At 42.8% G+C, this 27,645-nt stretch overlaps 1 protein-coding gene across 1 annotated transcript; it reads right to left on the bottom strand.

Annotated features, from left to right (window-relative positions):
- Positions 1–280: 280 nt before the first annotated feature.
- LOC101604743 (protein lifeguard 2) lies at positions 281–27,528 on the bottom strand. The gene is made up of 9 exons (XM_004656343.2): positions 27,261–27,528; positions 15,002–15,080; positions 13,248–13,301; positions 12,174–12,264; positions 6,949–6,986; positions 6,777–6,864; positions 4,914–5,003; positions 2,978–3,025; positions 281–433 (listed from the first exon to the last, which is right to left on the bottom strand). The coding sequence occupies exons 1-9, from the start codon at positions 27,526–27,528 to the stop codon at positions 281–283; spliced, it is 909 nt and encodes a 302-aa protein (XP_004656400.2).
- Positions 27,529–27,645: the final 117 nt, after the last annotated feature.

The following is a 27,645-nucleotide window of genomic DNA, read 5'->3' on the forward strand; positions in this document are numbered from 1 at the left end:
AAGTAAATTTGGGTTTCTGTAATAAGCTTTATTCATGTAGAGAAGTGTCATTTACAGTGTAAAGCTCTTATTTGAATTTATAAAACTCAGAAATGTCCCCTAGAAAATTTTGCTACATGACAATGGAAATTAAATTATAACAGCTACCATCTAGTCTTCTAAAATACTTTTTTAAAATGAAAAGGGCTTATTAAGCGTGTCCTCTGCCTGCCTGAGGCTGGCAACACCCCACATGCCCCTCCTTTCCTCTTCTCAACATAAGCTAGCCTTGGCCATCCAACTACCGTCCCAGTCCAATCAGTTGCAAAATAAAAAGGAAAAGGTTGATGATGTCCAGGTAGATGTTAAGAGCAGCAAAAACATACTCTTCAGGGTCCAGGTTGGAATGATGGTGGTAGCCCCCCACCATCAGCTGCACGTCCATCACCAGGTACTTGAAGAAAAGAAGAATTAGCCACTTAAATTGCTCTTGTCAGTCAAGTAAATGGTCTGGAAAGTTGTGTTAGCATGAATAAAAGTATATAAAGTCAGTTTGGACCTGAATATGAAGTCAGTTCTGCTGTGCGCTATGTGAAAGTGAGTGCCTTATTTTCCTGAGGCCCCAGGGACCAAATCTGAATTTCCTTTGCTTCCCAAATCCAGAACTACTTCTCCTTTCATCAGCGATGTGGCCCAGCTGGACAAAGTTAGCACACTTAGCCACAAATGGCCCTGCATCCATGATTTCTCACATTCCTGCTAAATCATGTCAAAACAAAGATGTTTCCGCAGAGGCCAGTAAGTTGAAAAGGAGACATAAAGGGTGGAGAAAGGAAGGGAGGAGGCTACTTAATAGGTTGATATTGTATATATGTAATTACAATGATTGTAATGGGGAGGTAATATGATGGAGAATGGAATTTCAAACGGGAAAGTGTGGGGGTGGGGAGGGAGGGAATTACCATGGGATATATTTTATAATCATGGAAAATGTTAATAAAAATTAAAAAAAAAAAAAAAACAAAGATGTTTCCAGACTCACACACAGTAATGATTGAGTTTGTGGAGCTTTTGGTGATAGCAAACCTTGCCAGTTAGGAATAGCTTTGTGATGATGTCTGCCTGTCCAAAACAGAATAAAGAGGGCACTCTGATAGGAGTTAAAAGGTCACCCACCATCACTGCCAAAGCATGTCTCAGCTCAGCCACAGTAGGTGAAATTCTAAGGTCCTAAAATATCAAGATGGAAAAATGCAGGCAGCCCTCTCTCATCCTTGTGCTTGTCACAAAGTGAGGAGACCCCACAGCAGGAGGGTATGGAGGAGAGGGAAGAAAACCGCTCACCACTGCATACAGACTAGACTTAGAGCCTAGTGCTGTGGGCGCAACCCTGGCAAACAGAACAGTTATCAGGAGATTGAAAGGTTCTCAAAAATAACCCCATTTATAACAGTATCAGCCCAGTGAAATCTGTCCCCAGAAATGCAGCTTTCTCCTTTCCCTGGTCACCCATTCCCATGTGGGCTTCAAACATTGAGGAAGTGAGCCAAGGAGTAGGATGACAGTTACTGGGACATCCTGGATAATGTCATACTGACTCATGACAGAGGCTGTTTTACATAATGTAATGTAACATAGGTGGCAACTAACTTGGCCTTGGAGAAAGGAAGGGCAAGCTGTCATGAGTGATGGAGAGGACAATTCCTTGTGAGCAGGAAGTGTGCCAACCCAGGCACCTCACCTGAACTACAGAGGCCCTTTCCCCTGTGTCTCAACCCAGCACCCCTGGAAGGAAAAGCAACTTCAGTGACCAACTCCTTCAGTTGTTTCAGGACTTTGAGGAGTCACAGAAAACCCCTCAGCCTCAAGCAAACTAGAACATTTGGTTTGAACCATGAGGTTCTCTTCCCTCTATCACTCAAGTCTGAACTCAAAGGAAAAGTGCTTTTCTCTTCCTTCCCTCCAAAGAGTCCTGAATTAAGCTTACTGAGAAAAGGGACAATGACACAATCATTTCACAAGCATGGGTGGGGGGGAGTGGTTTAGGAGTGTGCCTTTCTGAAGAAGAGGTTGTGTCCAAAGCCAGGCAGGAAAGTGGGAGAGGATGAGCAGGGTTCCAGGGTACCCTGTGCTCCCCTCCAGGAGGACAAAGGCTCAAGGTACCATCCAAGATACAGTCAACCACCAGACAGGATTCAGACCCCAGAAGCATGCGGAAGGGCAATAGCCTTATTCGCCCTCAATCACAACTTTGGTAGTACATATATGCATGCACACACACATGCACAATGTCCTCCAGATTTATGTAGTGTTGGGTGACCTGCTTGAGTCTACAGACACAAATCAGTTCTGTATCACAGGAGGAGAAATGAGAAAACTGAAATGTACATAATCTCCTAGCATAATTTTTCAACATCTAAAATATCATCATTGCACATTGGCAACAGAAAGTGAGATGAAACAAATGTGAGTTGTGTAAAAGTTGGTGATAGGGGCTGGAGAGATTGTTCAGTAGTTAGGGCACTAGCCTTCAAAGCCTAAGGACCCAGGTTCAGTTCCCCAGTACCCATGCAAGCCCAGATGCACAAGGGAAGATATTCCCAGAGGCATCAGCAAAGATCCCTGCTCAAGTCCTGTGAGAAGTCCTTCTTAGGAAAGTAGACAGTGGCCTGGAGGGAGAAAATCAAAACACACTCTGGGACAGTAAGCTTCCAGGTTTATATATATTCCTTCCTTCTCTTAGTAAGTACTGACTCATTTTCCTGGCTTGTTTTTGTGGTGCTGGGGATCTGGCACATGCCAGGCCAGCACTCCACCACTAAGCTACAGTCCTAGTCCCAACAAGAAATGTGTTCATGCATTGGACAGACCACCGTGCTCTGCTAAGGGTGATGGTTTTAAATACATAGAGGCAAGCATTGTTGGAGTGTTTCTAGTGAATTACTGACTCTACAGGAGCAGCATAAGGTGACGATCTTCGCCAGAGAGGGAGACTTACCAGGGAGAAAAGCACTGTCCCGAGCCCAGCGTAGAATACGTGCATCCACTGCAGAGAGAGGAAACCAGCATAATTTAAAAACAGTGTCTGCAATAACATAAGGTCCTCTGTTGGTCACCATCCTTACCTAAGGACCTAATATGAAGAAAGTCAAAGCTGTGGGTGCGGGGGGGAAATTAACCTTTTCTTTAACCGGGTTGTCTGCATCCGCCATTCAATTCCAATAAGCAAGCCAAATAAAACTAAGCTTGTGCAAGCTCCTAGCAATCATCAAGTAAGTGCTATGTCACCATGGGAGGTAGGGCAAGGAGAAGGTACTAGGATGCTCCACTTCTGCTTTATCCACATAACCCCTCTAGAAAACCTGTCTTCCCCTCCTCCTCATGGCATGGGGAGTCCTGGGAACAGAGTAACCTCACTCATCTGTGCCTAGAGGGTTGGAGGAGAGGCCTATGTGGGAGCCTCTACTGTGCTGAGCTTCATAGATGTGCTGGGCAGGTCAGCCAGCAGGCACTTCACAGAAGAGAGGTGTCCCAGAGGCAAAAGCTGCTGCCACTAGTCAGAGCTAGATCTCCTGCTGCACAAGGTGAGGTGGCCAGTCACCCCCAGCCCCAGACAGGACAGTGGGGTTGCTAGTGCTGGGAACTCAGCTCTTCTTCGGACCCAAGGAGGCCCTTGAGAGTCTCTGGGTCTTTGCCTTTAGCTAGTTGGAGTGGGAGCCCTCCATGAGAAGATGGGTCAGATCCCAATGCACAAGAGCTTACCTCACAGGGGAAGAGGATAGGGAAGTGGTACTCAGCACCTGAGGTAAGTATGGCATAAAGTCTTCAGGAGAGAAAGCTTGCCCTGAGAGGGACTGGCAGAGCACTCTGCACCCTAGGAGAGGCTCTTAATGAAGAGGGAAGACCAGAAGTCAGTGGACTACTGTCAGGACTGAGCAACAGTAGAACACATGTAATGCCTGGGACCTAAAGGACTCAAAGCTGCCCAAGTCAAGGCCTGTGGAATGAGCCAGACATCTCCAGATTATTCTTCTTAAATGGTTAAATGTAGAGCTGGCAGATACTTGTGAAAGGAGTTTGGATTAATCTATCTAGTAGGAAACACGGTCTCTTAACTGTGCCTAAGGGATGCTGTGAAGGGAACCCACTTATTAACTATTTATATTACCACTACAATATCTCTGCTACCACCCATAATGATAACTGGAGAGTGGCAGCTTTCATGGCACATCTTTATGATACCTTTGAATATATCCCCAAATATTAAGTGTCACCTACATAAGAGCTTCATGATGTGGTTAATCATGAAGCTAAACCAACCCAGGTAAAACTCCTGATTACACAACTGAAGACCATGTAGCAAATCCTACTTATGACCAAATGAAGTCTCTGGTTCAGCATTTGAATCAAGTTGACCTTGGAGTTTCAAAGGACAACAGGACCCAGGCCAGGCCTTGGTGAGCCTGGCCTCCAACATGGTCTCCACATAGAGCATTAACCGACACCCCCAGAACCACATCTGGTATTACTTTCTCCACTCCTCTCTAGAGCCAGTCCTGCAGAATTTGATTAAGAGCTGGGGGTGGGTGCTGGGATGTATCTCAATTGGTAGAGTGTTTGCCCAGCATGCAAGAAGCTCAGGGTTTGATCCTCAGCACTGCATGAATTGGGCATTCCAACTGAGTGTGATCCCAACATTTGAGAGGTGGAGGCAAGAGGATCAGAAGTTCAAGGTCATTCTAGCACATAAGACACTTAAATTGATGATAATAAATAAGGATGATAATGATAGTAATAATATAATAAAGTCTTTGCATGCTTGGCCCAAGCATGGTGTCTGTTTCTCAGAGGACCTGGACTGACACAGCCTGCACTGCCCTCCCGCCACCATTCTTTCAATAATTCTCAGAGGTTTTCAAATGAGAAGTACTTACATAGGATCGGACAAAGACTAAGACAATTCCGTAGATCATAAGGACGAAGAGGAAAACAAACAGGGCTCCACTTAGCAAGGTAAAATCCCACTGAGGAAACACAAGCGGCATACACACACACACACCTCCTTTAGCATCACAGAAGGATCTGGGGAGATTGAAACTGTCTACTCCACTGCCCACTGCTAACCATCTGCCCTTGGCAAGTTCTGAGACCATGGAAGTCTTTCACCCTCAACTATTGAAAACGGCCACATAAACATAACATGTGACATTGCTGGGAGGAAGGAGGAGTAGGAGTGTGGGTGCAATGATGGGCACTATGAAGCTCGAAACAGGATGAATGGGTTTCCTGCAGTATTCTAACCTTGTAGTTACAGGCAATCTCCCCTAATAAAAGTGTATAATGAGAAGGGCATAAATTTATATATGTAGCATGGTCATAATTATTCATGTTTTATTAAAGAACATACATGAACAGAAAACATTAATAGAATAAAATATGTTAAGTAGGTCTTTTTTCAAGTTTGTGTGTAATATATGTTAATAAAATATGTATAAGCTTTCAAATGTTACTGTTATTTCATATTTCTGTTTTGAGTTAATTTATGTGTGTGTGGATGGGTGGTTGGGTGACAACATGCCACAGCGTATGTATGGAGGTCAGAAGATAGCCTCAAGGCGTCATCGTCTCTTTCCACTTTGAGACAGGGTCTCTTTCTTCTGCTCTTTTGCTGTTGCATGTGGTAGACTAGCTGCCCACAGCTTCCCAATTCTCCTGGCCCCATCTCCCATTGCCAGAGGGGTGTTAGGATCGCAAATGCATGAACAACATTGTGTCCAGTTTTATATGGAAGCCAGGGAGGAGTGAATTCATGTTGACAGGCTTTGACTGCTTTGACTGCTAAGCCATCTCCCCAGCCCCTCTTCCACAATTTTAAAAGCTATTCATGCATGTTTTGGTTTGGACTTATAAATTAGTTACCCTTATGCTTTTTTAATTAAAGGGCCTGAAAAATAAGTTCAACATTGAAAATATCCAAGGTTTTTTTCTCCCATTCTCCCCCTACCCTTAAATTCATGATTAGTTCTTAGACCTGCAGTAGCTTTCAGCCACATGTAGGATCTCAGTAATTCTCAAGTACCATCTTGGGGCTTCTGACATCACAGTTAAAAAGAAATAGGCTCTGAGATAGAATATTTGCCTTGTATACACAAAACCCTGGGTTCAATCTCTAGTAAGCATCCAAAGAAAGGAACAATCTTGAGTAATATCCACAGGCAAGGGGGTCATAGCACTTTTGAACTTGGTTTTTGAATTTTAAACTCCCAGTGTTATACAAAGCCCTAGCAAGGAACAGATGGTTTGAAGAAGGTTGTAAAGTTTGTAAAGGAAACACAAAAGAAGACACAGGAGCGGGAACTAGCATTAGCGGGTCTAGGTGAGTAGCTATGACCACCTGTGGCCCAAAGAGAAGAGGACAGGGCTGCGCTGGGCTGGCCACCTCAAGACAGGCCTTGGATTTTAGGAAGGAATGTGGCTATCCTAAGAAAACTTATAGGACCAAGGGATACTTTTTATAATCATGGAAAATGTTAATAAAAATTGAGGAAAAAAAACTTATAGGAAAGATGCCTTGGCAGTAAATGTCCCTTCTCCTCCCCCCATTCAGGCTCTAGCAGGGACTCCACGGCGAAAGCCCTGACAAAGTAAGAGAGCCCTGGTTAGGCCCTTGAGACAACAAAGCCTGGTGGACAAGGGCAGAAATGGGGAATGGGTCAGGAGCAGGAACTAGTCAGGAGTGACATAGGAACACATCCAACACACTCCCTTATGGCACAAATCTATTTCAATATACGTACTTTTGTTTGTAGAGCAAATAAAGTGAGCGCTAATGTCACGATAGTGGTTGCTGCTGTTGCCCATAATATTTCCTCTGCATGATAGAAACTAGAACCAGAAACTGTGATTACTGTTCAAATACATTCAAAGAAAAGCACACACAGTAAAACAGAATGTGCATCAAAGACTTACACTGATACGGTTCCTAGCAGTAGACCTTGAAGGAGTGTCTAGAAACAAAAAAAATCACAGTAAATCAGGAGCCTGCTTGTCAAAGTAGTAGGCTGAATCCTAGGTTTCAAAGGAGGTGATGTGAACGCATACATTTGGGTAAGGTCTATGGAACAAGTGGGAATGTGTGCAAGCCTGGGCCACAGCTCTGAGATTATGGGAAACACATGGTACAACTGAGCATTTACACACTCCCCCTAACACAGACAGGGGAAAATCATTTTGTTAGTAAAAATGTCTTAGGACACAATACTAACTTTAACATATTCAGTGAATGAACTAATTGTGAATCTGAAAATTGTGTAAAAGAGTCATTAATCAAATTGGCATCCACTCACTATCTTCACATTTCATCACAATGGGATATACTATTTCCATTAATGCATAGCTCACGCCACGATCCTGCTATTTTCCATAGTACCTGCCTGGCACAAAATATTTCTTCAGGGTTGGAGAGATAGCTCAGCGGTTAAGGTACTTGCCTGCAAAGCCTTACAACCTGAGTTCAATTCCCCAGTACCCATATAAAGCCAGAAGCACAAAGTGGCGTGTGCATCTGTAGTGCAGTTGCAGTGGCTAGAGGCCCTACTGTGCCCATTCTCTGTGTGTGTGTGTCTGTCTCTTCTGTCTCTCTCTGCTTGCAAATAAATAAATAAATAAATAAATATTTTAAAAAATATTTCGTTATGACTCAGACCTTGGATAAGTACTAAGATCTTCTCAGTGCCAGGATATGGGACTGCAAGGTGGTTACTGGCAGGGGAGCCAACACGAGAGTGAAACCACATAGGGCCTTGCCAGCCTGTGGGCAGTGTGGGAGTGAGGTATAGGCTGAGAGCCAGTAGGAAGACAAGCCTGAAGGTGAGACCAAGAAAGACACTGAAATGGGGCAGGCCCATAGTCAGGTCAAGTATGTCAGACAACAATGAGCAATGGCTGTGGGGCTGAAGAAATTCCCCAGCCCACAGGACACTCTGTCACTGTAAAGCAAGGACCTGGTTGCCCACTGCTCCATGGGAAGGACCAGAGAAGAATCTTCCAGGCTCAGAGGCTGAAAAGAAGGGATCAAACTAACCAATGATCTGGGACCAATAGGGCCCCAAAAAGTCTTGGACCATCTATATAGATTTCTTAGACCCAGTGGGTGATTTCTCATTCTCTATTTTTTTAAGCTTACCATAGAAAGTAGTTACTAACCTTATTAGAGAAAGAAAAGAATATTTCATGTACACATATGATATTTCAATGATGAGCTTTATTCCAACCTTCCTTCAAGATATTTATTTCCTCTTCTAGGTCAATCACTGCTTATTTCTACACCTTTAGCAGCACATGAAAGGTGTGTGTGTGTGTGTGTGTGTGTGTGTGTGTGTGTGTGTGTGTGTTGAAGAGTCTGTGAAGGCAGGGAGGAGGACTGGGAAGGGAGTAGGAGAGGGAATGTTTCCAAGCTGGGAGATGATATGGAAGCCAAACTTGCTCAGAATAGGGGCTCAAGTAGCCACAGTTGTAGGGGGCAAAAGGTATCTACAGTGAGAGTTTTTTCCTATTCTCTCTCAATTTCTCTTCTGAATGGTTTTCTCCATGTATTTACTAACACTTGACAACATGTTGAGCCTAGAAAACAACTCTTTTTCCCCCTCTACAATATAGCTTCCCTTTATCTATTCATTGGTTTGATGGAAAACTGCAAAACCTCAGCTAGAAAAGCAATAACATGTCTCTCATTTTATAAATTTTTACATGCACACATATGTGGTGTGTGTGTGTGACATAAGGTGTGTGTAGATGCATGCTCCATGAGCATGTATGTGGAGACCAGAGGAAAACATTGGGTGTCCTTTCTTGTAGCTCATCTGCATATTTCTTTGAAGTGGGGTCTCTCCCTCAATCCAGAGCGGCTGTCCACCAGGAAGCCCCTGTAAGTCTCCAGTTTATGGGCTAAAGAAGTGCATGGCCATACTGAGCTTTTCACATGGGTTCTAAGGAATTTAACCTGGTGGTCTCTGGCCCAAGTGGCCCTCATGCTTAAGGAGCAAGTACTCTTAACTGCTGAGTCATCTCCCCAACCATCTCTTTTTGTTATTGTTTTTGTTGTTTGAGGTAGCAATCCTCCTACCTCTGCTTCCCAAGTGCTGGGGTTAAAGTCATGTGCCACCATGCCTAGCTTGGTTTTAATTTTTTTAATTAATTTTTATTTATTTATTTGAGAGAGTGAGAGAGAAAGAGGCAGAGAGAGAGAGAGGGAGAGAATGGGCATGCCAGGGCCTCCAGCCACTGCCAAAGAACTCCAGACGCATGTGCCACCTTGTGCATCTAGCTTACATGGGTCCTGGGGAGTCAAACTGAGGTCCTTTGGCTTTGCAGGCAAATGCCTTAACTGCTAGGCATCTCTCCAGCCCCGTTTTGATTTTTTTGAGATAAGGTTTTGCTATGTAGCCTAGGATGGCCTGATCTGTAACTCACTATGCAGACCAGGCAGGACTCAATATAGGTATACATACACATATACATATATATACATATACATGCATGTATATATATATATATATATATATATATATATATATATATATATATATATATGTATATGTATGTATATTGGAAATGGAGAAATAGGAAATAACTGAGCCAGGAGAAAAGAAAGAAAATATCTTGTGAGGGAGGCTGAAAGCAAGTGCTTGTTAAACAAGAACTGGGACACCCTACTTGCTGGCCTGGGCCATGAACAGGAGACCCATGCCAGCTAAGCAAGGCTCTACAACAGTCTGATAGCCAATAAAATACCAACTATGGGCAGCAGACAGCTGTTTTCTCTAGACTATTTCTCCTGACATGTAAATCATAGGCACTGTTTTGTACCTGTGGTGACTTAATTCAGGTGTTCCCCATAAACTTAGGTGTTCTGAATGCTAGGTTCCCAGGTGATGGAGACTTGGGAATTTATGCCTCCTGGAGGTAATGTATTGTTTGGGGCAGGCTTATGGGCATTATAGCCAGTGTTCGGCACACTCTACTGTTCCTGTTGTCCATCTGATGTTAGCCAAGGGGTGATGTCCACCTTCTGCTCATGCCATCCTTTTTCCTGCCATAGTGGAGCTTCTCCTCGAGTCTGTAAGCCAAAATAAACCTTTTTTCCCACCAGCTGCTCTTGGTCAGGTGATTTCTGGCAGCAATGCAAACTTGACTGCAACAGTGCCCATACTGAGAGTGCCATCACTGGTCTTCATTTGCTTTGACCACCAGGATGTGTGAGACCAAATTCAGAACCAGGGCCCTCAAGTGTACAGGACTCAGTGCACTTTACACACTCATCTAATTTCTGTGTGTTTCTCTATTCTTTTTCTTTCTATTGGACTTCCCCATCAATCTGTCTTATCTTCTCATATTAAAGATATCTGTGTAAGTTACCTCCAATCTTATTTGGAACCAGCTAAGGAATACTCCAACGAGGAAGTCAGTCTTCACTGGAAAGGGTGGGCACCACTGCAAATGCAAAGGCTGACACTGTCCTGAATCACGCCATCCTGCGTTAGCTGTGGACTTCCCCAAGAGCAGAAAAGCCCACTAGGTGATTGCTACAAGTGAGGTAGCCTGCAGTGGGTAAGAGATTTGGCTTGACTGGCATGAAAATCAGGGATGGAGGAATAACTCGAATGCTGCTGAGTTCCTGAGAATAGGCCCTGTAAACCTAAGTCAGCATATGGGGTGGGGATGAAATAATGGAGGAATCCCAATTCTATTTAGGTTTAAGAAGCCAGGAGCTCAGCCTCTGCCAGACCTAGCAAGATGCTAAGGACCTGTGGCAGAGCAAAACAAAACTGGCTGTAAGAAGGAGAGCCACATGGTTCTGAGTGGCCTAGAACATCTGACAGAGGGGCAGAAGTGATTAGGTCTGTGGGTATTGGAATGAGGATGTGAGGTGTTGAGGAGCCAGGAGCCAGACTGGCCAAATGAAATGAGCCAAAGATTAGAAGCCACCCAGCCTCCACAAGCTCCAACTCTCTGGCACTGACATTAAAAGAAAGTTGTGAGGGCTGGGGAGGTGAGTCAGCAGTGAAAGGTGCTTGCTTGTAAAGCCTGACAGCCTGGATTCAATTCCCCAGTACTCATGTAAAGCCAGACACACAAAGTGGTACATGCATCTGGAGTTCATTTGCTGTGGCAGGAGGACCTGGCATATATATATATATATTTTTTTTTTTTTTGAGAGAAGGTCTTGCTCTAGCCAAGGCTGACCTGGAATTCACTATGTAGGCTCAGGGCAACCTCAAATTTATGGTGATCCTCCTACCTCTGCCTCCTGAGCGCTGGGACTTTTTGGAAGAAAGTTGTGGAGTTGGGAAGAACCTGAATTTAGAAATGGCTTCTGCTCTCAGGGGGAACTTGAAAGAGAAGTAAAACACATTTCACCAAAAAATAAAGGAGGGAAGAAGGGCTGGAGAGGTTTCTCAGTGGTTAAGGTGTGTGACTACAAAGCAAATGACCTGAGCTTGATTCCCCAAGTGGCATATGTGTTTGTAATTCATTTGCAGTGACTAGAGGTCCTAGTGCACCCATTTCTCTCTCTCCCTCTCTCTCTCTCTCTCTTCCTTCCAGGTGTACTGGAACACACCTTTATTCCCAGATCTCTGAAGGCTGAGGTAGGAGGATTACTATGAGTTCAAATTGAGACTATATAGTGAATTCCAGGTCAGCCTGCGCTACAGAGAGACTGTACCTTGATTTTAAAAAAAAAAAAAAAAAGAAAAGATAAGACCGAAAAGGAGGAGAAAGGGGCAGGAAGGAGGAGGAGAAAATTACATTTCTAGATCATGACTTTGAGTTAGGACATAGAAAATGGGTCTGTCATGCCTGAGGAATGGGAAAGGCACCAAGTTAACTCTCCTGAGATCCAGCCCTGACTTGGATGTGGGTTCCCCCTGTGGCCTCATCAGACAAAGTCAGGTTTGTCAGCATGAAAGAATAGCCTGGGACCCCAAATCCTACAAGTTCCCTGAAGAACTAAGAATGCTGTCTCATGGAGTAAGTCACTATCTCTTATAACCAGAATTACCCACAACACAATGTTTCACAATTCCTACCTGTGTTGCTATACAGAAGAGCTTGCACAGAAAAAAGAAATGATGTTAGCAAGGTGACAAAATGCTATCTCAGAGGTGAGCTGAGCATTGATAAGGTTTACTTACGAAGAATCCCAAGAGAATGTAATTTGCAGGCACCTGACGGCGGAGATTGCCACAGCAAGCAAGTACAATAAGTACAGCAAAAAATGCAGGGCTGCCAAACAATGGAAAATCATGTGGTATTTGATCACATGGTATATTATACATAAATAAACAAGGATATAGATATAAATGTATATCATTATGTATTGTCTAATCAGTAATATAGAGTCAGCAAAATCTTTCCTCTACCTGTCTTTTTTAAGCTTTTCTGGTTTTGTTTTGGTTTTTGAGTTTTTGTTTTGTTTTTGTTCTTGTTTTTTTGTGTTTTCAAGGCAAGGTCTCACTAGACTGGGCTGATCTGGAACAGATACCTTATGAGACTTTGCAAATTTTGTCAAAAATAGTTATAGAATTACAGAATTTTTAAAAATCTTATTTGAAAGAGCGATAGAAAGAAGCAGAAAGAGGGGGTGAGAGAGAGGGAGAGAGAGAATGGGCATGCCAGGGCATTCAGCCACTGCAAACAAACTCCAGATACATATGCCACCTTGTGCATTTGGCTTATATAGGTCCTGGAGAACTGAACCTGGGTCCTTTGGCTTTGCAGGCAAACACCTTAACTACTAAGCCATCTCTCCAAGCCAAATTACAAAATTTTGAAAAAAGATAAACATTCTGTGAAGTCTACATTCAATTTTCTCAAATGACTGTGATTTATATATTTATAATACAATATCAAAACCAGTCATATGACATTGGTATAGTGTGAATACATAGTTCTTTAATATAAGACTATGACATGAATCGATGTGAAGATAAAGGTAACCAACACCACAATTAAAATTCAGAATTTTTCTTTTTTTTTAAACAAACTTTTTTTTGTTTATTTTTATTTACAGATAGAAAGAGGCAGAGAGTGGTACTATCATATACATACATAAAACCAATCCTAACTCCCAGCAAACATCATTTGCTTTTCATCTCTATAATTTTGTCATTTCAAGAACGTTATACTTTACCTCATTTTAATAGTCACAAGATCTCAGTCAATAACTACTGGGAAAGCCATGTTTTATAAAAGTCAATGATACTCACAAGAGTGCATAGGTGAACCAGGGGTTTGCAATGACCCATACTTTCAAAGCTTTCCTGGTTAAAAAAAAAAAAAATGAAGATAGTCATTTTCTAATATTTTATTTTTATTTATTTATTTGAGAGAGAAAGAAGCAAATAGAAAGAGACAGAGAGAGAGCACGCTAGGGCTTCCAGCCACTGCAAATGAACTCCAGACACATGTGCCACCTTATGTATCTGGTTTATGTGGGTACTGAGGAATCGAACCAGGATCCTTAGGCTTCACAGGCAAGCACCTAAACCACTAAGCCATCACTCCAGCCCATGAAGATAGTTTTACACAATACATAGTGTATTTTGTTAAGGAATGTGATATTTGAGTAGAAGTATAACAGCATCATAAGAAGAATTGTGGCCAACCCTACTGACCCATAAATAGTGATGGAGACAAAACATTCTCAAAGGAGAAGCAGACTGATGGTGTGTGCTTCAATGCTTGGCATGTGTGAGGCCCCAGGTTCAAATCCCCAGCACCAAGAAAAAGAAAATATATATTTGGGGCTGATGATTATCTTAGTGGTTAAAGCACTTGCCTGCAAAGCCTAAGGACCCAAATAATTCCCCAGTGTCCATTTAAGCCAGATGCATAAGGAGGCACATGCATCTGGAGTGTATTTGCAGTGGTTGGAAGCCCTGGTGTGCCCATTCTTCTCTCTCTCTCTCTCAATCTCTCTCTCTCTCCATATATATTCTGCCTCTCTCATTCTCTCTCAAATAAACAAATAAATAAAATATTTTAGCTGGGCCTGGTGGTGCATGCCTTTAATCCCAGGATTTGAGAGCAGATATAAGAGCATTGCTATGAGTTCAAGGCCACCCTGAGACTACAGAGTGAGTTCTAGGTCAGCCTAGGCTAGGGCAAGACCCTACCTAAAAAACAAAAAAGAAAATACATATTTGTAATACATTATAAGTCAAATTCAAATAAGAGCAAGCACCTAGGGAAATCCTTTATTTTATAAAACACTGAGATTGATATGTGTACAAACTAAAAGAAATTGACTCAAGTATTAGTGTTGTGATACTTAAGTGGTGATGGACTAAAGTCCCTTAAACTTCTGAATTTAATAATTCATAATCTTGCCTATTTTTCTTTACCAACTTTTATCTATGAAAGTTGCTCAGGGAAAACAAAAAACAAAACAGCGCCCAAAATAAGAATACAAAAACCACTCAAGGCTGGAAAGCTAAATTCCAGAAATCTCCTGCCAGGTTGGTCTAGGAATTGCCTCAGAAAAACAAGCCTGTAAACTGGACATGGTGGCACACAACTTTAATCTTAGCACTCTAGCCCAGGCTGATTTAGAATTCACTATGTAGTCTCAAACTGGCCTCGAATTCACAGGGATCCTCCTATCTCTGCTTCCCTAATGCTGGGATTAAAGGTGTATGCCACCACACCAGGCAGAGCCAAATATCTTTTTGAAACGATCCAAATTGGGCTGAAGGGTGGGCTTAGTGATTAAGGTGCTTGCCTGTGAAACTAAGGACACAGGTTTGATTTCCCAGTACCCACATAAAAACAGATGCCCACAGTGGGGCATGTGTCTGGAGTTCATTTGCAAAAGCTAGAGGTCCTAGTACTCTCTCTCTCACTCTTGCTCTCAAATAAATAATTTTTAAAAAAGAAATGATCCAAATGAATGTTAGCTGACTTAATGATGACTACCATGAACAACTTAACTTTTAATCTTGCATCATTAGGGAAGACTCACCAGAAAACGAACATGCTGATGATTGCAGCGGTAACAAGCAGCTGAACGGACAGGATGACAAACACCTTTATGATGAACCCTGAGCAGGCAGAAGCATATTTTGATAACACAAGAGTAAAAGCACAAGTGTAATTTTCACTTTATGTTATTTAGAGAATTTTTCTTCTGATGTTTTACTTTTATAAAAATATTATTTGCAAGCAGTGAGAGTAGAGATAAGAGAGATAGAGATAGTGGGCACACCAGGGCCACCAGCCACTGCAAACAAAATCCAGATGCATGTGCCACTTTGTGCATCTGCCTTTATGTAGGTACTGGGGAATCAAACCTGGGGATGTATGCCCTTCCTTTTATGGTCAGTTGATCTTTAACACTTGCACCAGAACAACTGAGTGGAAGAAAGAATAGTCTTGGTAAGGACCTGGAGCTAGGATCACTGAATATGCATACAAAGAAGGATGCCTGTGGCAAAGAGGGTAGGAATACCATGAGGCATGGTCCCCTCCCCCCAGCATCCCACTGGGATTGACTGAGGCCTTCAAGATCCCACAGTGAATACCATAACCCCACTGAGGAGGGGCCCAGGGTTAACGGGAACAGGGGCAAGGGGATAAAAGAAAATAACCTGTTATATATAAAATAAATTTTAAAAAATTAAATATTAATTAACTAGGGGCTAGAGAAATGACTTCGCAGTTAAGGTGCTTGCCTGCAAAGGCAAAGGATACAGGTACTGTAAGGTTTGCAAATGACCAAAGACCACACAGGACCACTTTGAGACAGGGATAAAGCTGTTTATTGGGGCCCAAGCTGCTGGGCTGTCTCGCTGGAGGAGAGAGAACAGCCTGCATGACTCTGGATAGTTTGGGTTTTTATAGAGTTTTCCCTTTTGGGAGGGAGCTACAAAACACAAAGGATGGGGAATGCAGGGAACAGCAGAGGTCAAACAAAGAAGCCAGATAGTCAGAGGACAGAGATCAAATGGCGGAAGGAGGAGGTGTACCTGGAGAGGAGCTGAAAGGCCCAAGAATTCAGAAGCTCAGAAATACTATCACGCTCCAAGGGGAGTTTAAGCGGGCCCCTGCATACCTCAAACTCCAGGCTTTACTCTCTGTTGGAAGCAAGTGAAGAATCCCTCTTCTCATTATATCAGAGCCCACTCCTAATATAAAACTAGGTAAAAAGGGCATGAGATAGCCCTCAAGGATGGGAAATGAGTAATGAAGTGAACCACTTATTTGGTTTCTGTAAATAGCCTGCACTATAAGCCTTACACTATAAGCCTTAATAGCCCACACTGTAAGCCCTAGTAGCTCGCACCATAAGCTGTAGCAGCCTGCCTCAGACCACCAAGGTCGTAGGAGGCTGATACCATACTCTGCTACCCCCACCTAAGGAATTGCGCAAAGGCTGACCTCCAAGGTCATAGGAGACTGATACCACATTTCTGCTACTCCCCCACCCAAGGACCTGCGCAAATGCGGACCACCAAGGTCATAAGAGAATGATTGGTCCACGAGGGGCTTGAACAAATTAAACTAATTGGCTTATGGGGTGGCACAACTGACTGGCTAACACCCTGCGGCTCCTGATATTAAAAAATGATTGGTCTAATGCACAGGCTTTGTTAGAAACCCTATAAAAACTGTCCTGTTCCTGCATTTGGGGCTCTGTAGTCCTCTACCCCATGAGGTGTACGACTGTGGGCCCCAGCGCGCTTGGAATAAAATCCTCTTGCAGTTTGCATCAAGACCGCTTCTCGTGAGTAATTTGGGGTGTCGCCATATCCGGGCAGAGCGTGGGGGACCCCCTGCTGGGTTTTTTTTTTCCTTCAGAGCCAGGCTGCCTCTGAGATCAGATCAGCAGGAAGCTATGGCTGAGGGCATTGTTAAGTCAGGGGAGTGGAAGTTATGCAATACAAACATCAAAGTTGAATCAATCAAGCAACTGTTGTTCTCTTCCTTCATTTTGACTCCATCTTGGGAGTCTTCTCCGACCTAACATTCCAGCATTTTGTTAAGGATAAGGGGTCCTGGCCAGGTCTCTCAGTACTACTTCCTGCTGTGAGGGGGTGTGGTCAGGTGTTAGAGGGGATGCTGGTGTCCAAGGCTGGCAAGTCCCCTCTGAGCAGGCAACAGGGAGTCAAGTCTGAGGAGGCTAAAAGTTGGTATTGAATGGAAGAGAGATAGGTTAATAAAAGTTGGTTGAATAAGTGATGTATGAGATTTTGTACCTAGTTTTGGATGTATTTCTAAAGACAGGGCTATCAAAAGTAAAAGAAATATCCCCATTAAAGACCCAAGTAATTGGTAGTAGTCAAGGCCTAGTAGTTCTAAAGCTATCTCATGGTCCTGAGGACAGTGAGGTGCCAGGATAGATTCTGTCAGCCAGAGTTTGGAATTTTTTGTTTGTTTGATTGATTGGTTTTTGGTTTTCCGAGGTAGGGTCTTGCTGTAGCTCAGGCTGACCTGGAATTCATTATGTAGTCTCAGGGTGGCCTCGAACTCATGGCAATCCTCCAACCCCTGCCTCCTGAGTGCTGGGATTAAAGGCGTGCGCCACCACGCCTGGCTTGGTGTTTTTTTTTTTTTTTTTTTTTTTTTTTTTTTAATTTTTATTAACATTTTCCATGATTATAAAATATATCCCATGGTAATTCCCTCCCTCCCCACCCCCACACTTTTCCGTTTGAAATTCCATTCTCAATCATATTACCTCCCCATTACAATCATTGTAATTACATATATACAATATCAACCTATTAGGTATCCTCCTCCCTTCCTTTCTCCACCCTTTATGTCTGGCTTGGAGTTTTTTGTATCTAATTTTACATTACCCAATTGTTTTATATGATAACAACATTTCTTGTTTACAAAGAGACAATTTCCTCTCTTTTCTGCTGTGATGAGGTTAAGGCCTCAGCATTTCTGAAGGACTACTGATGCCAATGAGGTGAGCTGCTGTAATTGTGAAGGTCAGTTGTGGCTCTTTAAGAGACTTTTAGGGACCTGAGAGGAGCTCTATGGCCCTCTTAGTGGTTGTGCCATCTGCTAGGATGAGCCAGGAGCATGCTGACCATGTGGCTCCCTTCCCTTAGAAGCATTAAGTGTTTTTCCTTCTGTTCTGACTCTCCTTCTGCAGACTGGATAGTGATTGGAATCCATTTTGGGGGGTTCTCCATGTCTTCTTTGATCAAGAAGATAGGTGAGCCAGGCGTGGTGGCGCACGTCTTTAATCCCAGCACTTGGGAGGCAGAGGTAAGAGGATCACCGTGAGTTCGAGGCCACCCTGAGACAACATAGTGAATTCCAGGTCAGCCTGGGCTAGAGTGAGACCCTACCTTGAAAAAGCGAGAAAAAAAAAAAAAAAAAAAAGAAGATAGGTGACTTACCAAGAGCTTTAGGATCCTCTAGTGAAAGAAGTGCCCCATTGTCTCTTGAGCCTTTTTGACCTGGAGGAACTGGGACCAAAATATTTGGTACCCTTTTAACCCCAAAGTCCTCATTGGTTCTGGCCACTATATCTGGTTGTTAAGCATCCAGGAGAAAAACAATGGGAATATAGAGTATATCTGTATCTTTTGTCTTTAGCAAAACAGATCTAGTTAAAATATAGTATTGAAAGACCTTAAGATTTTGTTGTAACATTTACTTTATGTTGTCTGATGACATGGTAAGCCATATCTGATATATATATATATATGTATGTATATATATATATATATGTATATATATGTATGTATGTATATACATATATTTATAAGCACAGACAAAACATGTTAACAATCCTGGAGACAATTTTTATTAACAAAAAATATAAATATTAACTTTTTATTATTTTTTGTTGTTTTACCTAAATGGGGTCAGTCTGACCTTGCCTAGAAGAATCTGGTGAGTAGGACAGAGCAGAGAAGGACAGGTATATAGAGTGAAAGATGTTTGAATATGGGGAATTCCAAACCAGTTGTCAGTGCTGTGGCGAGTTTATTTAAATCAGTAAGAATTTGTAAATCAAAAGATAGGAATCTGGCAGGAGAGATGGCTTAGGTAAGATATTTGCCTGCAAAGCCAAAGGATACCAGTTCAATTCTCCAGGACCCACGTAAGCCACATGCACAAGGGGGCACATGAACCTGGAGTTCCTTTGCAGTGACTGGAGGTCCTGGCGTGCCCTTTCTCTCCACCACCACCCCCACAACTTTTTCTCTCTCAAATAATTTTTTAAAATTTTATTTATTTATTTGAGAGCGACAGACAGAGAAACAGGCAGATAGAGAGAGAGAGAGAGAGAGAGAGAGAATGGGCGCGCCAGGGCCTCCAGGCACTGCAAACGAACTCCAGATGTGTGCACCCTCTTGTGCATCTGGCTAACATGGGTCCTGGGGAATCAAGCCTCGATCCAGGGTCCTTAGGCTTCACAGGCAAGCCCTTAACCCCTAAGCCATCTCTCCAGCCCTCAAATAATTTTTTTTTAAAGATATGGATCTATTGTCTAATTTATATTGAGGTCAGGCCATGTTGTAATAAAAGATTAAGAGGCTGGAGAGTAGTGGTTAAGGCACTTGCTAGTGACACCTAAGGAACCAGGTTTGATTCCTCATTACCCACATAAGCTAGATACATAAGGTGGAACATGCATCTGGAGTTCACTTACAATAGCCTGAGGCCCTGGTATGCCCATTCTCTCTCTCTCTCTCTCTCTCAAATAAATAAATAAAATATGTTTTTAAACCCCCCCCCCAAAATAACTACACCATGTGACATGACGGTTGATGTTATTTTCAGCCAAAACACACACCAATATACTCAACACAACTTCTGGACAGAAACATCACCTACAAAATTTTTTATTGTATTTCATGTTTAAATTATCCCAAAAGTTTTTCATTGCCAACATGAAAGGAAAAGGTAGCATCCTGTACAACTCTAAAAGTGGTTTTCCACGAGGTAACTTTACCTTATGTTCAAATTAAGGCAAGAAGGCAAGATAAACATGAACCCCTAAAAGACTGAAAAATAGTAGATACCAACCGTGATACAGAAAGAAAAATGTGCCTTCCAAATAAAATGAATATGATTCCATGGAGGGTGGATTTGAGGGGGAAATGGGAGTATAGGGAGGGAAATATCACGGTTTTATTGCCTATACTTATGGAAGCTGTCAACAAAGAACCAGGAATGGTGACATATATCTTTAGTCCCAGCACTCGGAAGGCAGAGGTAAGAGGATGGATTACTGTAAGTTCAAGGCCAGCCTGAGACTAATGAATATCAGATCAGGCTGGGCTAGAACCAGACCCTACCTTACAAATCCAATAAATAATAAATAAATAAATGCAGCATACTCCTCCACTAACCATCATTCAATACCAATTTTTTTTTTTGAGGGGGGGACACATGGGCCATTTCCTACCTCTGCCTCCAAATGCTAGGATTAAAGGTGTGTGTCACCATGTTCAGCTCTTGTCTTCCTTTAACATGTACACTAAGTATAAAGCTTATATGTAATCTACACTTAATTTATTTTCTAAAAATGTGATTTTTATAAGCTTGTTTTTATTAGTCATTAAGCATTTTTTTAGATAGTCTCACTATGAACTCATAATCCTCCTGCCTCAGTCTCCTGAGTGACTACAGGCAAGTGCAACTACTTGATGTGTTTTCCTATCTGTTTTTGATTTACTTTTCTATCTGTATATTTGACTATATGTATACATATATATGAAAATGTGACAAACCCATTGCTTTGTATGAAAATTCCAAAATTATTTTAAAAGAATTTTAAAACATAAAAAAAAAAGAGGCTGGAGAGATGGCTTAGCAGTTAAGGCATTTGCCTGCAAAGCCAAAAGACCTCGGTTCAATTCCCCAGGACCCTTGTAAGCCAGATACACAAGGGGGGGGGGCTCATGTGTCTCGAGTTAGTTTGCAGTGGCTGGAGGCCCTGGCACGCCCATTCTCTTTTTCTCTTTCTGAAATAAATAAATTTTTAAAAAAAGATAAAATGGCAAGGTTTGATATAATCTTGGAGCTTTAGTTTAAGTTTTGAAGTAGACAAGGGGGGCGCTGATAGGGACAATTTTGGAAGTTTTATTTCCTATTTCAGATGAGAGGGGTAAGGAAAGGGTTATAGGAGGAGGCTTGTAAGGAAGAGAAGAGAAAAGTAAGGTGTGCTCTGGAAGGAGCAATTATTAGCTTTGGGGAATGAGATGTCAGGAGGAGGGAAGGGAGCCAGCAGCTGCGGTGGCGGCGGTGGCGCTGGGCTGCAGAGCGGAGCGGCTTGGAGGGGAGGCTTCCACCTGCAGGCGGGACAGTCACGGTGGCTCCGGCTCGCGCTTGAGGCAGTCCGCAGGGCGCAGTGGCCGATTGTCCGCCACCGAGAGTGGCTGAGGGAATCCAGCAGAGAGGAGGACAGAAAGGACAAATAATTAATAATAACAAGGACAGAGGGAGCAATCAAGTTCTACTGGCGGTGGGAGGAGGGCAAGGAGCTGCCCTCTCCTCTCCAGGCAGAGAGTCTGGGGCGGCGGTGGCGGGCCTGACAGAGTCCTGAGGTGTGCAGAGTGCGTCTCTGCCAAGAACTGGGGAGCCCAGAAATGGGCGAGAGGTGTGGCCTGGTGGACCAGAAAGGTTTTGAGGAGAGCAAGGGAGGGAGACCTCTGAGAGAAGAGCAGGCCAGACACCCCGAGGGGAAAGGGTGAGGGGAGGCTCAGAGAGAGAGCAGGGATAGAGGAAGAGACAGAGATGGAGGGAGAGTACTTCTAAAAGCAAGCCAATTTGTGGAAGACACTTAAGAAGGTAGAGGATGAGGGAAGGGGACTGAAGCAGAATCATGGTGAGTGGAGACCTGGCACAGGGTCTGGGGTCGTCAGAGGGTCCGTGACAGCTCGGTGGTCTGGTGGGGAAAGGAGGTCTGGCTGCCCAAGAGGGTAACCAGAAGCCTCCTATCCAAGTCACGGCACCAGTTGTAAGGCTCAAACAACCAAAGACCACGCAGGAGCACTCTGAGGCAGGAGAAAAGCCCTTTATTGGGGCCAAGCTGCTGGACTGTCTCATGGGAGGAGAGAGGGAGAGAGAGAGAGAGAGAGAGAGAGAGAGAGAGGGAGGGAGGGAGAAAGAGAGATAGAGAGAGAGAGAGAGAGAGAGAGAGAGAGAGAGAAAGAGAAAGAGAAAGAGAAAGAGAAAGAGAAAGAGAAAGAGAAAGAGAAAGAGAAAGAGAAAGAGAAAGAGAAAGAGAAAGAGAAAGAACAGCTTGCATGACTCTGGATAGTTTGGGTTTTTATAGAGTTCTTCCTGTGGGAGAGAGATACAGAAGACAAAGGATGGGGAATGCAGGAAACAGCAGGGGCGAAACAGAGAAGCTAGTCAGAGGACAGAGATCAAATGGCAGAGGAGGAGGTGTCACCAGGAGAGGAGCCAAGCTGTCTCTGAGATCAGATCAGCAGGAAGCTATGGCTGAGAGCACTAAGTCAGGGGAGTATAGGTTAGGCAATATAAGCATCTAAAGTTGTATCAATCAGGCTGCTGTTGTTCTCTTCCTTCATTTTGACTCTATCTTGGGTCTGTTGCACTACATAACAGGTACAATTCCCCAGGAACCACATTAGCCAGATGCACAAGGTGGTGCATGTATCTTGAGTTCATCTGTAGTAACTGGAAGTCCTGGCACTTCCTTCCATTCTTTCCCAACCCCCTCCCAATATCTCTCTGCCCCTTTCTCTCAAATAAATAAAAAACAAAATACAAAGAGCTTAATTAATTAAAAAAGAAGGATGAATGTGGGCTTTTCTTCTCATGTTATATACAAACAATAATAAAAAGTGTGTCACAGACAAACATAAGAAATAAAGCTCAGCATAAAGGACAGGCATAAATCTTTGTGAGCATTGGTTAGGTAACAGTTTCCTTTTTCAAGTTTTTTAATTAAAAAAATTAATTGATTAATTTGTTTGACTGAGTGAAAGAGGGAGGGAGAGAGAGAGAGAGAGAGAATGGGTGCACTAAGGCCTCCAGGCACTGCAAGCAAACTCCAGATGCATGAGCCACCTTGTACATCTGGTTTATGTGGGTACTGGGGAATTGAACTTGGGACCTCTGGCTTTGCAGGCAGGCACCTTAACCACTAAGCAGTCTCTCCAGCCTTTAAATATTTATTATTAATTTATGTGTTAGAAGAAGAGGGAGAGAAAGAGAGAGGGAGAATATGGGTGTGCCAGGGCCTCCAGCCACTACAAATGAACTCCAGATACTTACTTGTGCATCTGGCTTATGTGGGTTCTGAGGAATTGAACTTGAGTCCTTAGGCTTCACAGGCAAGCACCTTAACTACTAAGCTATGTCTCCATTCAACAATTTCCTTTTTAAATTTTTTTTTTTAATTTGAGAGAGAGACTGAGGCGGAGAGGCACAGAAAGAGAAAGAGAGAGAGAGAGGGAGAATGGGCATGCCAGGGCTTCTAGCTACTGCAAACAAACTCCAGATACATGCACCACCTTCGCTTATGTGGGTCCTTGGGAATTGAACCTGAGTCCTTTGCCTTTGCAGGCAAGCACCTTAACTGCTAAGCTATATTTCCAGCCCCACAATTCTCTTTTTTTTAAAAAAAAAAATTTTGTTTATTTGCAAGCAGAGAAAAAGAGAGAGAGACACACACACAGAGAATGGGTACACCAGGGACTCCAGCCACTGCATACAAACTCCAGATGCATGTAACACTTTGTGCATCTGGATTTACATGGGTACTGAGGAATCAAACCAAGGATGCTAGACTTTGCAAGCAAGCATCTTAATTGCTGAGCCATCTCTCCGCCCCAGTTAGGTAACAATTTCTTACTGGAGACCTAAAGTCCAAGCAATGAAATGAAAGACAGATACATTGTACTTCATCAAAGTAAAAGGCTAAGAAGAAAGTTCAGTGGGTAGAGTGCTTGCTACACAAGCAGGACCTGAATTAGGATCCCCAGAACCCACATAAAATGCTCAATATGTGATGATGCCTGTAATCCCGGTGCTGGGGAAGTGGACACAGGGAACCCCTGGAGCTCACTGGCTAGCTAGTCTAGCCAGATCAGTGAGCTTTAGGTTCACCTGGAGACTGTGTCTCAAAATAGTAAGGTAAAAAACGATGGAGGAGTAGCCCCAACATCAACTTCTGGCCTCCATATGCACGTGCACAGACACCAGCACACGGTGTCCCCACATGCATGCAAATAGACCTGCATGCCACACACATACATACACATGCCAAAGAAAAGTGAAGGCTTTGTGCTTCAAATGACATCATCATGAAAGTGAAAGCAACCCCACAAGGGGACTCCTGATAAAGAACTTCTCATTAAGGATTCCTATCTAGCATTAGAAGCAAGAGGATTGAAGTTCAAGGCCAACCTTGGCTACATTGTGATTTTGAGGCCAGCACTGGCAAAATGAAACTCTCTCAAAAAAAATAATAACAATAACACAACAGATTCTTAATTCAATAATAAGAAGACATATACCTCAAATATGGGTAAATCCTGAGTGGTCTGACTGAGCCCAGTTAACCCACACAAACATGATAATAAAACCACGGTTGCGTTTTTTTTTTTAAGTGGACAAAGGATTTGAATAGTTATCAGTGAAAACCAACAATTATGTGAAAAGACATTCAACCCCATTAGTCATTAGGAAAATGCAAATCAAAAACACGGGGCTGGAGAAATGTTCAGTGGGTAAGGTGCTTGCCTGCAAAGCCTAACAACCTGGATTCAATTCCTCAGTACCCATGTAAAGCCAGATGTACAAAGTAGTACATGCATCTGGAGTTTGTTAGCAGAGGACCTGGAGTGCCCATTCTCTCTCTCTCTCTCTCTCAAACCTTAAAAAAAAGTATCTATAATGAGATGCCACTTCACACTTACTAGGATGGCTTCACTCAGAAAGACAGACAATGACAAATGTTGACAATGTGGAGAAACAGGAATCTTCCTAATTATTGGTTGGAATGACAAATGATGCAACCACTGTAGAAAAACTCCTTAGGTCCTCAAAATGTGATCATGTCATTGCCACTGCCAGGTAAGGATTAGTTTCTCAAATGTGAAGCCTAGCACTCAGGAGGCAGAGGTAGGAGGATTGCTGTGAGTTCAAGGCCACCCTGAGACTACAGAGTGAATTATTCCAGGTCAGCCTGAGCTAGAGTGAGACCCTACCTTGAAAAACCAAAAATATAAAAATAAAAAGAGTGAAGCCATTACCATCATATAGTTCAATAATTCCTGAGTGTCTACCCAAGAGAAATGAGAACATCTTTATACAAAAACTGGTATGTGAATGTTGGCTACAGCTTTATTCACAATCACCAGAAAGTAGAAACAATCCCAAGTCTCTGTCAGCTAATGAATAAACATAAATGTGTTACATCCAGGTAATGGGATACTATATGGCGATAAAAACAAGTGACTCTGGAGCTGGGCGTGGTGGTGCATAGCTTTAATTGAGCATTGGGGAGGCTGAAGTAGGAGGATTGCCATGAGTTTGAGGCCAGCCTGGGTTACAGAATGAGTTCCAGATCAGCATGAGTTAGATAGAGTAAGACCCTGCCTCAAATAAATGAATAAAGGAGCTGGAAAGATGGCTTAATGGTTAAGATGCTCTTCTGGGAAGCCCAAGGACCCAGATTTACTCCCCCAGTGCTCACATGAGGCAGATGCACAAGGTGGTATATGTGTCTAGAGTTTGTTTGCAGTGGCTTAGGCCCTGGTGCACTCATTCTCTCTCTCTCTCTCTCTATCTCTCTCTCTAACTACCTCTCTCAAATATATAGATTAAATTAAATATTAAAAAATGAATAAAATACTAACACAAAGTAAACTTTGACTACACTGTATGATTCATGAAGTAAGTCCCCAAATCCATGCTTTCATTCACATGAAATGTCTAGAACAGGCAAATTCATAGGGCCAGCGAATAGATCAGTGGTGGGCAGGGTGTGGGAGAAAGATAAGAATAACTGCTAATGCATTTCTTTTTGAGGTAGTAAGTACGTTCCAAACTGATGGTGATGATGGTTGCAAAGTTTTGTAAATATACTAAAAGCATGGAACTGTACGCTCAAAATGGGTAAATTAGTGACTTGTAGACTATATGACCACTCCACACAAGTGCCTTCAAAAATTGCAGTCCTTCTCTCTATAACTTTTACCTCATGAGCCTGCTGGGTGATTCATAAAAAGCAGGGAAAGGCTGAGCCTCTGTCGTTCAGAAGATGCAAATTACTAACTCTAACATATGCTTCAGTCCTATTCCTTTAAGCCTCCTTTCCACACCTGTAAAATGGCATCCAACTTCATTCATAAAGTTTTTATAAAGACTAAATGAAGAAACATTTCCCCTGAATGACACCAGGAGGGTGTGGCATCTGTGGCAGATGTGGATGACAGTTTAGGGACATCTATTCACCCTTGCTTTTGTTGGTCTCTTGCTCAGATCTTGTGAATGGTGACAAAGAGCCCAAGCAAAAAATGACAGAGGCCATGTGATTGAGATAGGATCAAGGGAGGGTAAAAGTTCTTAGGTGTGGTTTCTGGGGAAGCCTCTAAGAAAGGCCTGTTTCCAACCACAGGAGGGAGTTCAAAGTTCATAGTTCACTTGTAAGTTGTCCAAGCTCTAAGAAGGTTTAGAGATGTTATAGTGGACATCAGGGACCTGTGGTATTAGACTTAGCCTTCCCACATTTGAATATCATATCTTATGACTAAAGAAATTCTCGTTCACTATGTGTGTGTGGGGGGAGGGTGGGGATGTAAATAAGAGAATGTGGGAGTCATCATAGGCTATGAATTGGCAAAAGAAAGCAAGAGATGTGAAACAGGTGATGAAGAAGTGGGAGGGGAAACAAAGGAAATGTATGCACAGTAAGAAAGCTATGGTGGGAGGAGACATAGCCTAAGGAGGAATAGGGAGTGAGGGGGAAGGGAAACAAACAACAAAATTTGTTTGAAAAACACTATGATTAAACCTAATTCTTTGCATGATATTAAAATAAATAAATGAATGAATGAGCCACAGTCTCTGCCTCAAGGAAACATGCATATGAGTAATAGAGAAGGACATCCGACATTCTTTGGCCCCCATATGTGTGTGCATAGGACATGTATATCTATGTGTTATATGTGTGCAAGCTAAAAGAAATCTACTCATGCATGCACATGCCAAAAAGGTAAAAATTATTTTTCTGATAATCCACACTTTTCCCAGAAAGGAACATTCTTTATTCTCACCTCTGCGGACATTTATGTCTGAGAATGGAGAAGATGAATTCACGTTGCTGTCATCTGGGGTAACGTCTTCTGAAATTTGAACTATATAGGTATTTGGTCGCTCATTAGTCTTTGGACGTGGATTCCCTTTAGCTTGTTGTGGTCTGACTTCAGGAGACGTGTAGGGTTGACCAGAATTAGCATGGCTGGCTCTATCTGCTGTGTTCCGAACCAGATGTTGATGATCTCCAGAATTGAAGTCTATTGGATCACTGACCTCCACATTCATTTTCCTGGAGAAGAAAAACATGTACTTCATGACTGTACCTCCACCATCTCCACATCCTGGTAACACTGAAGTAACTGGTTTCTATTTTTAACTACCTTGGCTTGGTGCATATCAAGC

Source organism: Jaculus jaculus, chromosome 10, assembly GCF_020740685.1.
Source record: "Jaculus jaculus isolate mJacJac1 chromosome 10, mJacJac1.mat.Y.cur, whole genome shotgun sequence".
In the NCBI taxonomy this organism is placed as follows: Eukaryota; Metazoa; Chordata; class Mammalia; order Rodentia; family Dipodidae; genus Jaculus; species Jaculus jaculus.

Coding starts and splice junctions, on each gene's coding strand:
- LOC101604743 (XM_004656343.2), bottom strand. CDS start 27,528: ATGAATGTGGAGGTCAGTGATCCAATAGACTTCAATTCTGGAGATCAT. Junction 3,026..4,913: donor TAGTCTTTGTCCGATCCTAT/GTAAGTACTTCT, acceptor CTCTCTCTGCAG/TGGATGCACGTATTCTACGC. Junction 434..2,977: donor GGACAGTGCTTTTCTCCCTG/GTAAGTCTCCCT, acceptor CTTTTCTTCAAG/TACCTGGTGATGGACGTGCA.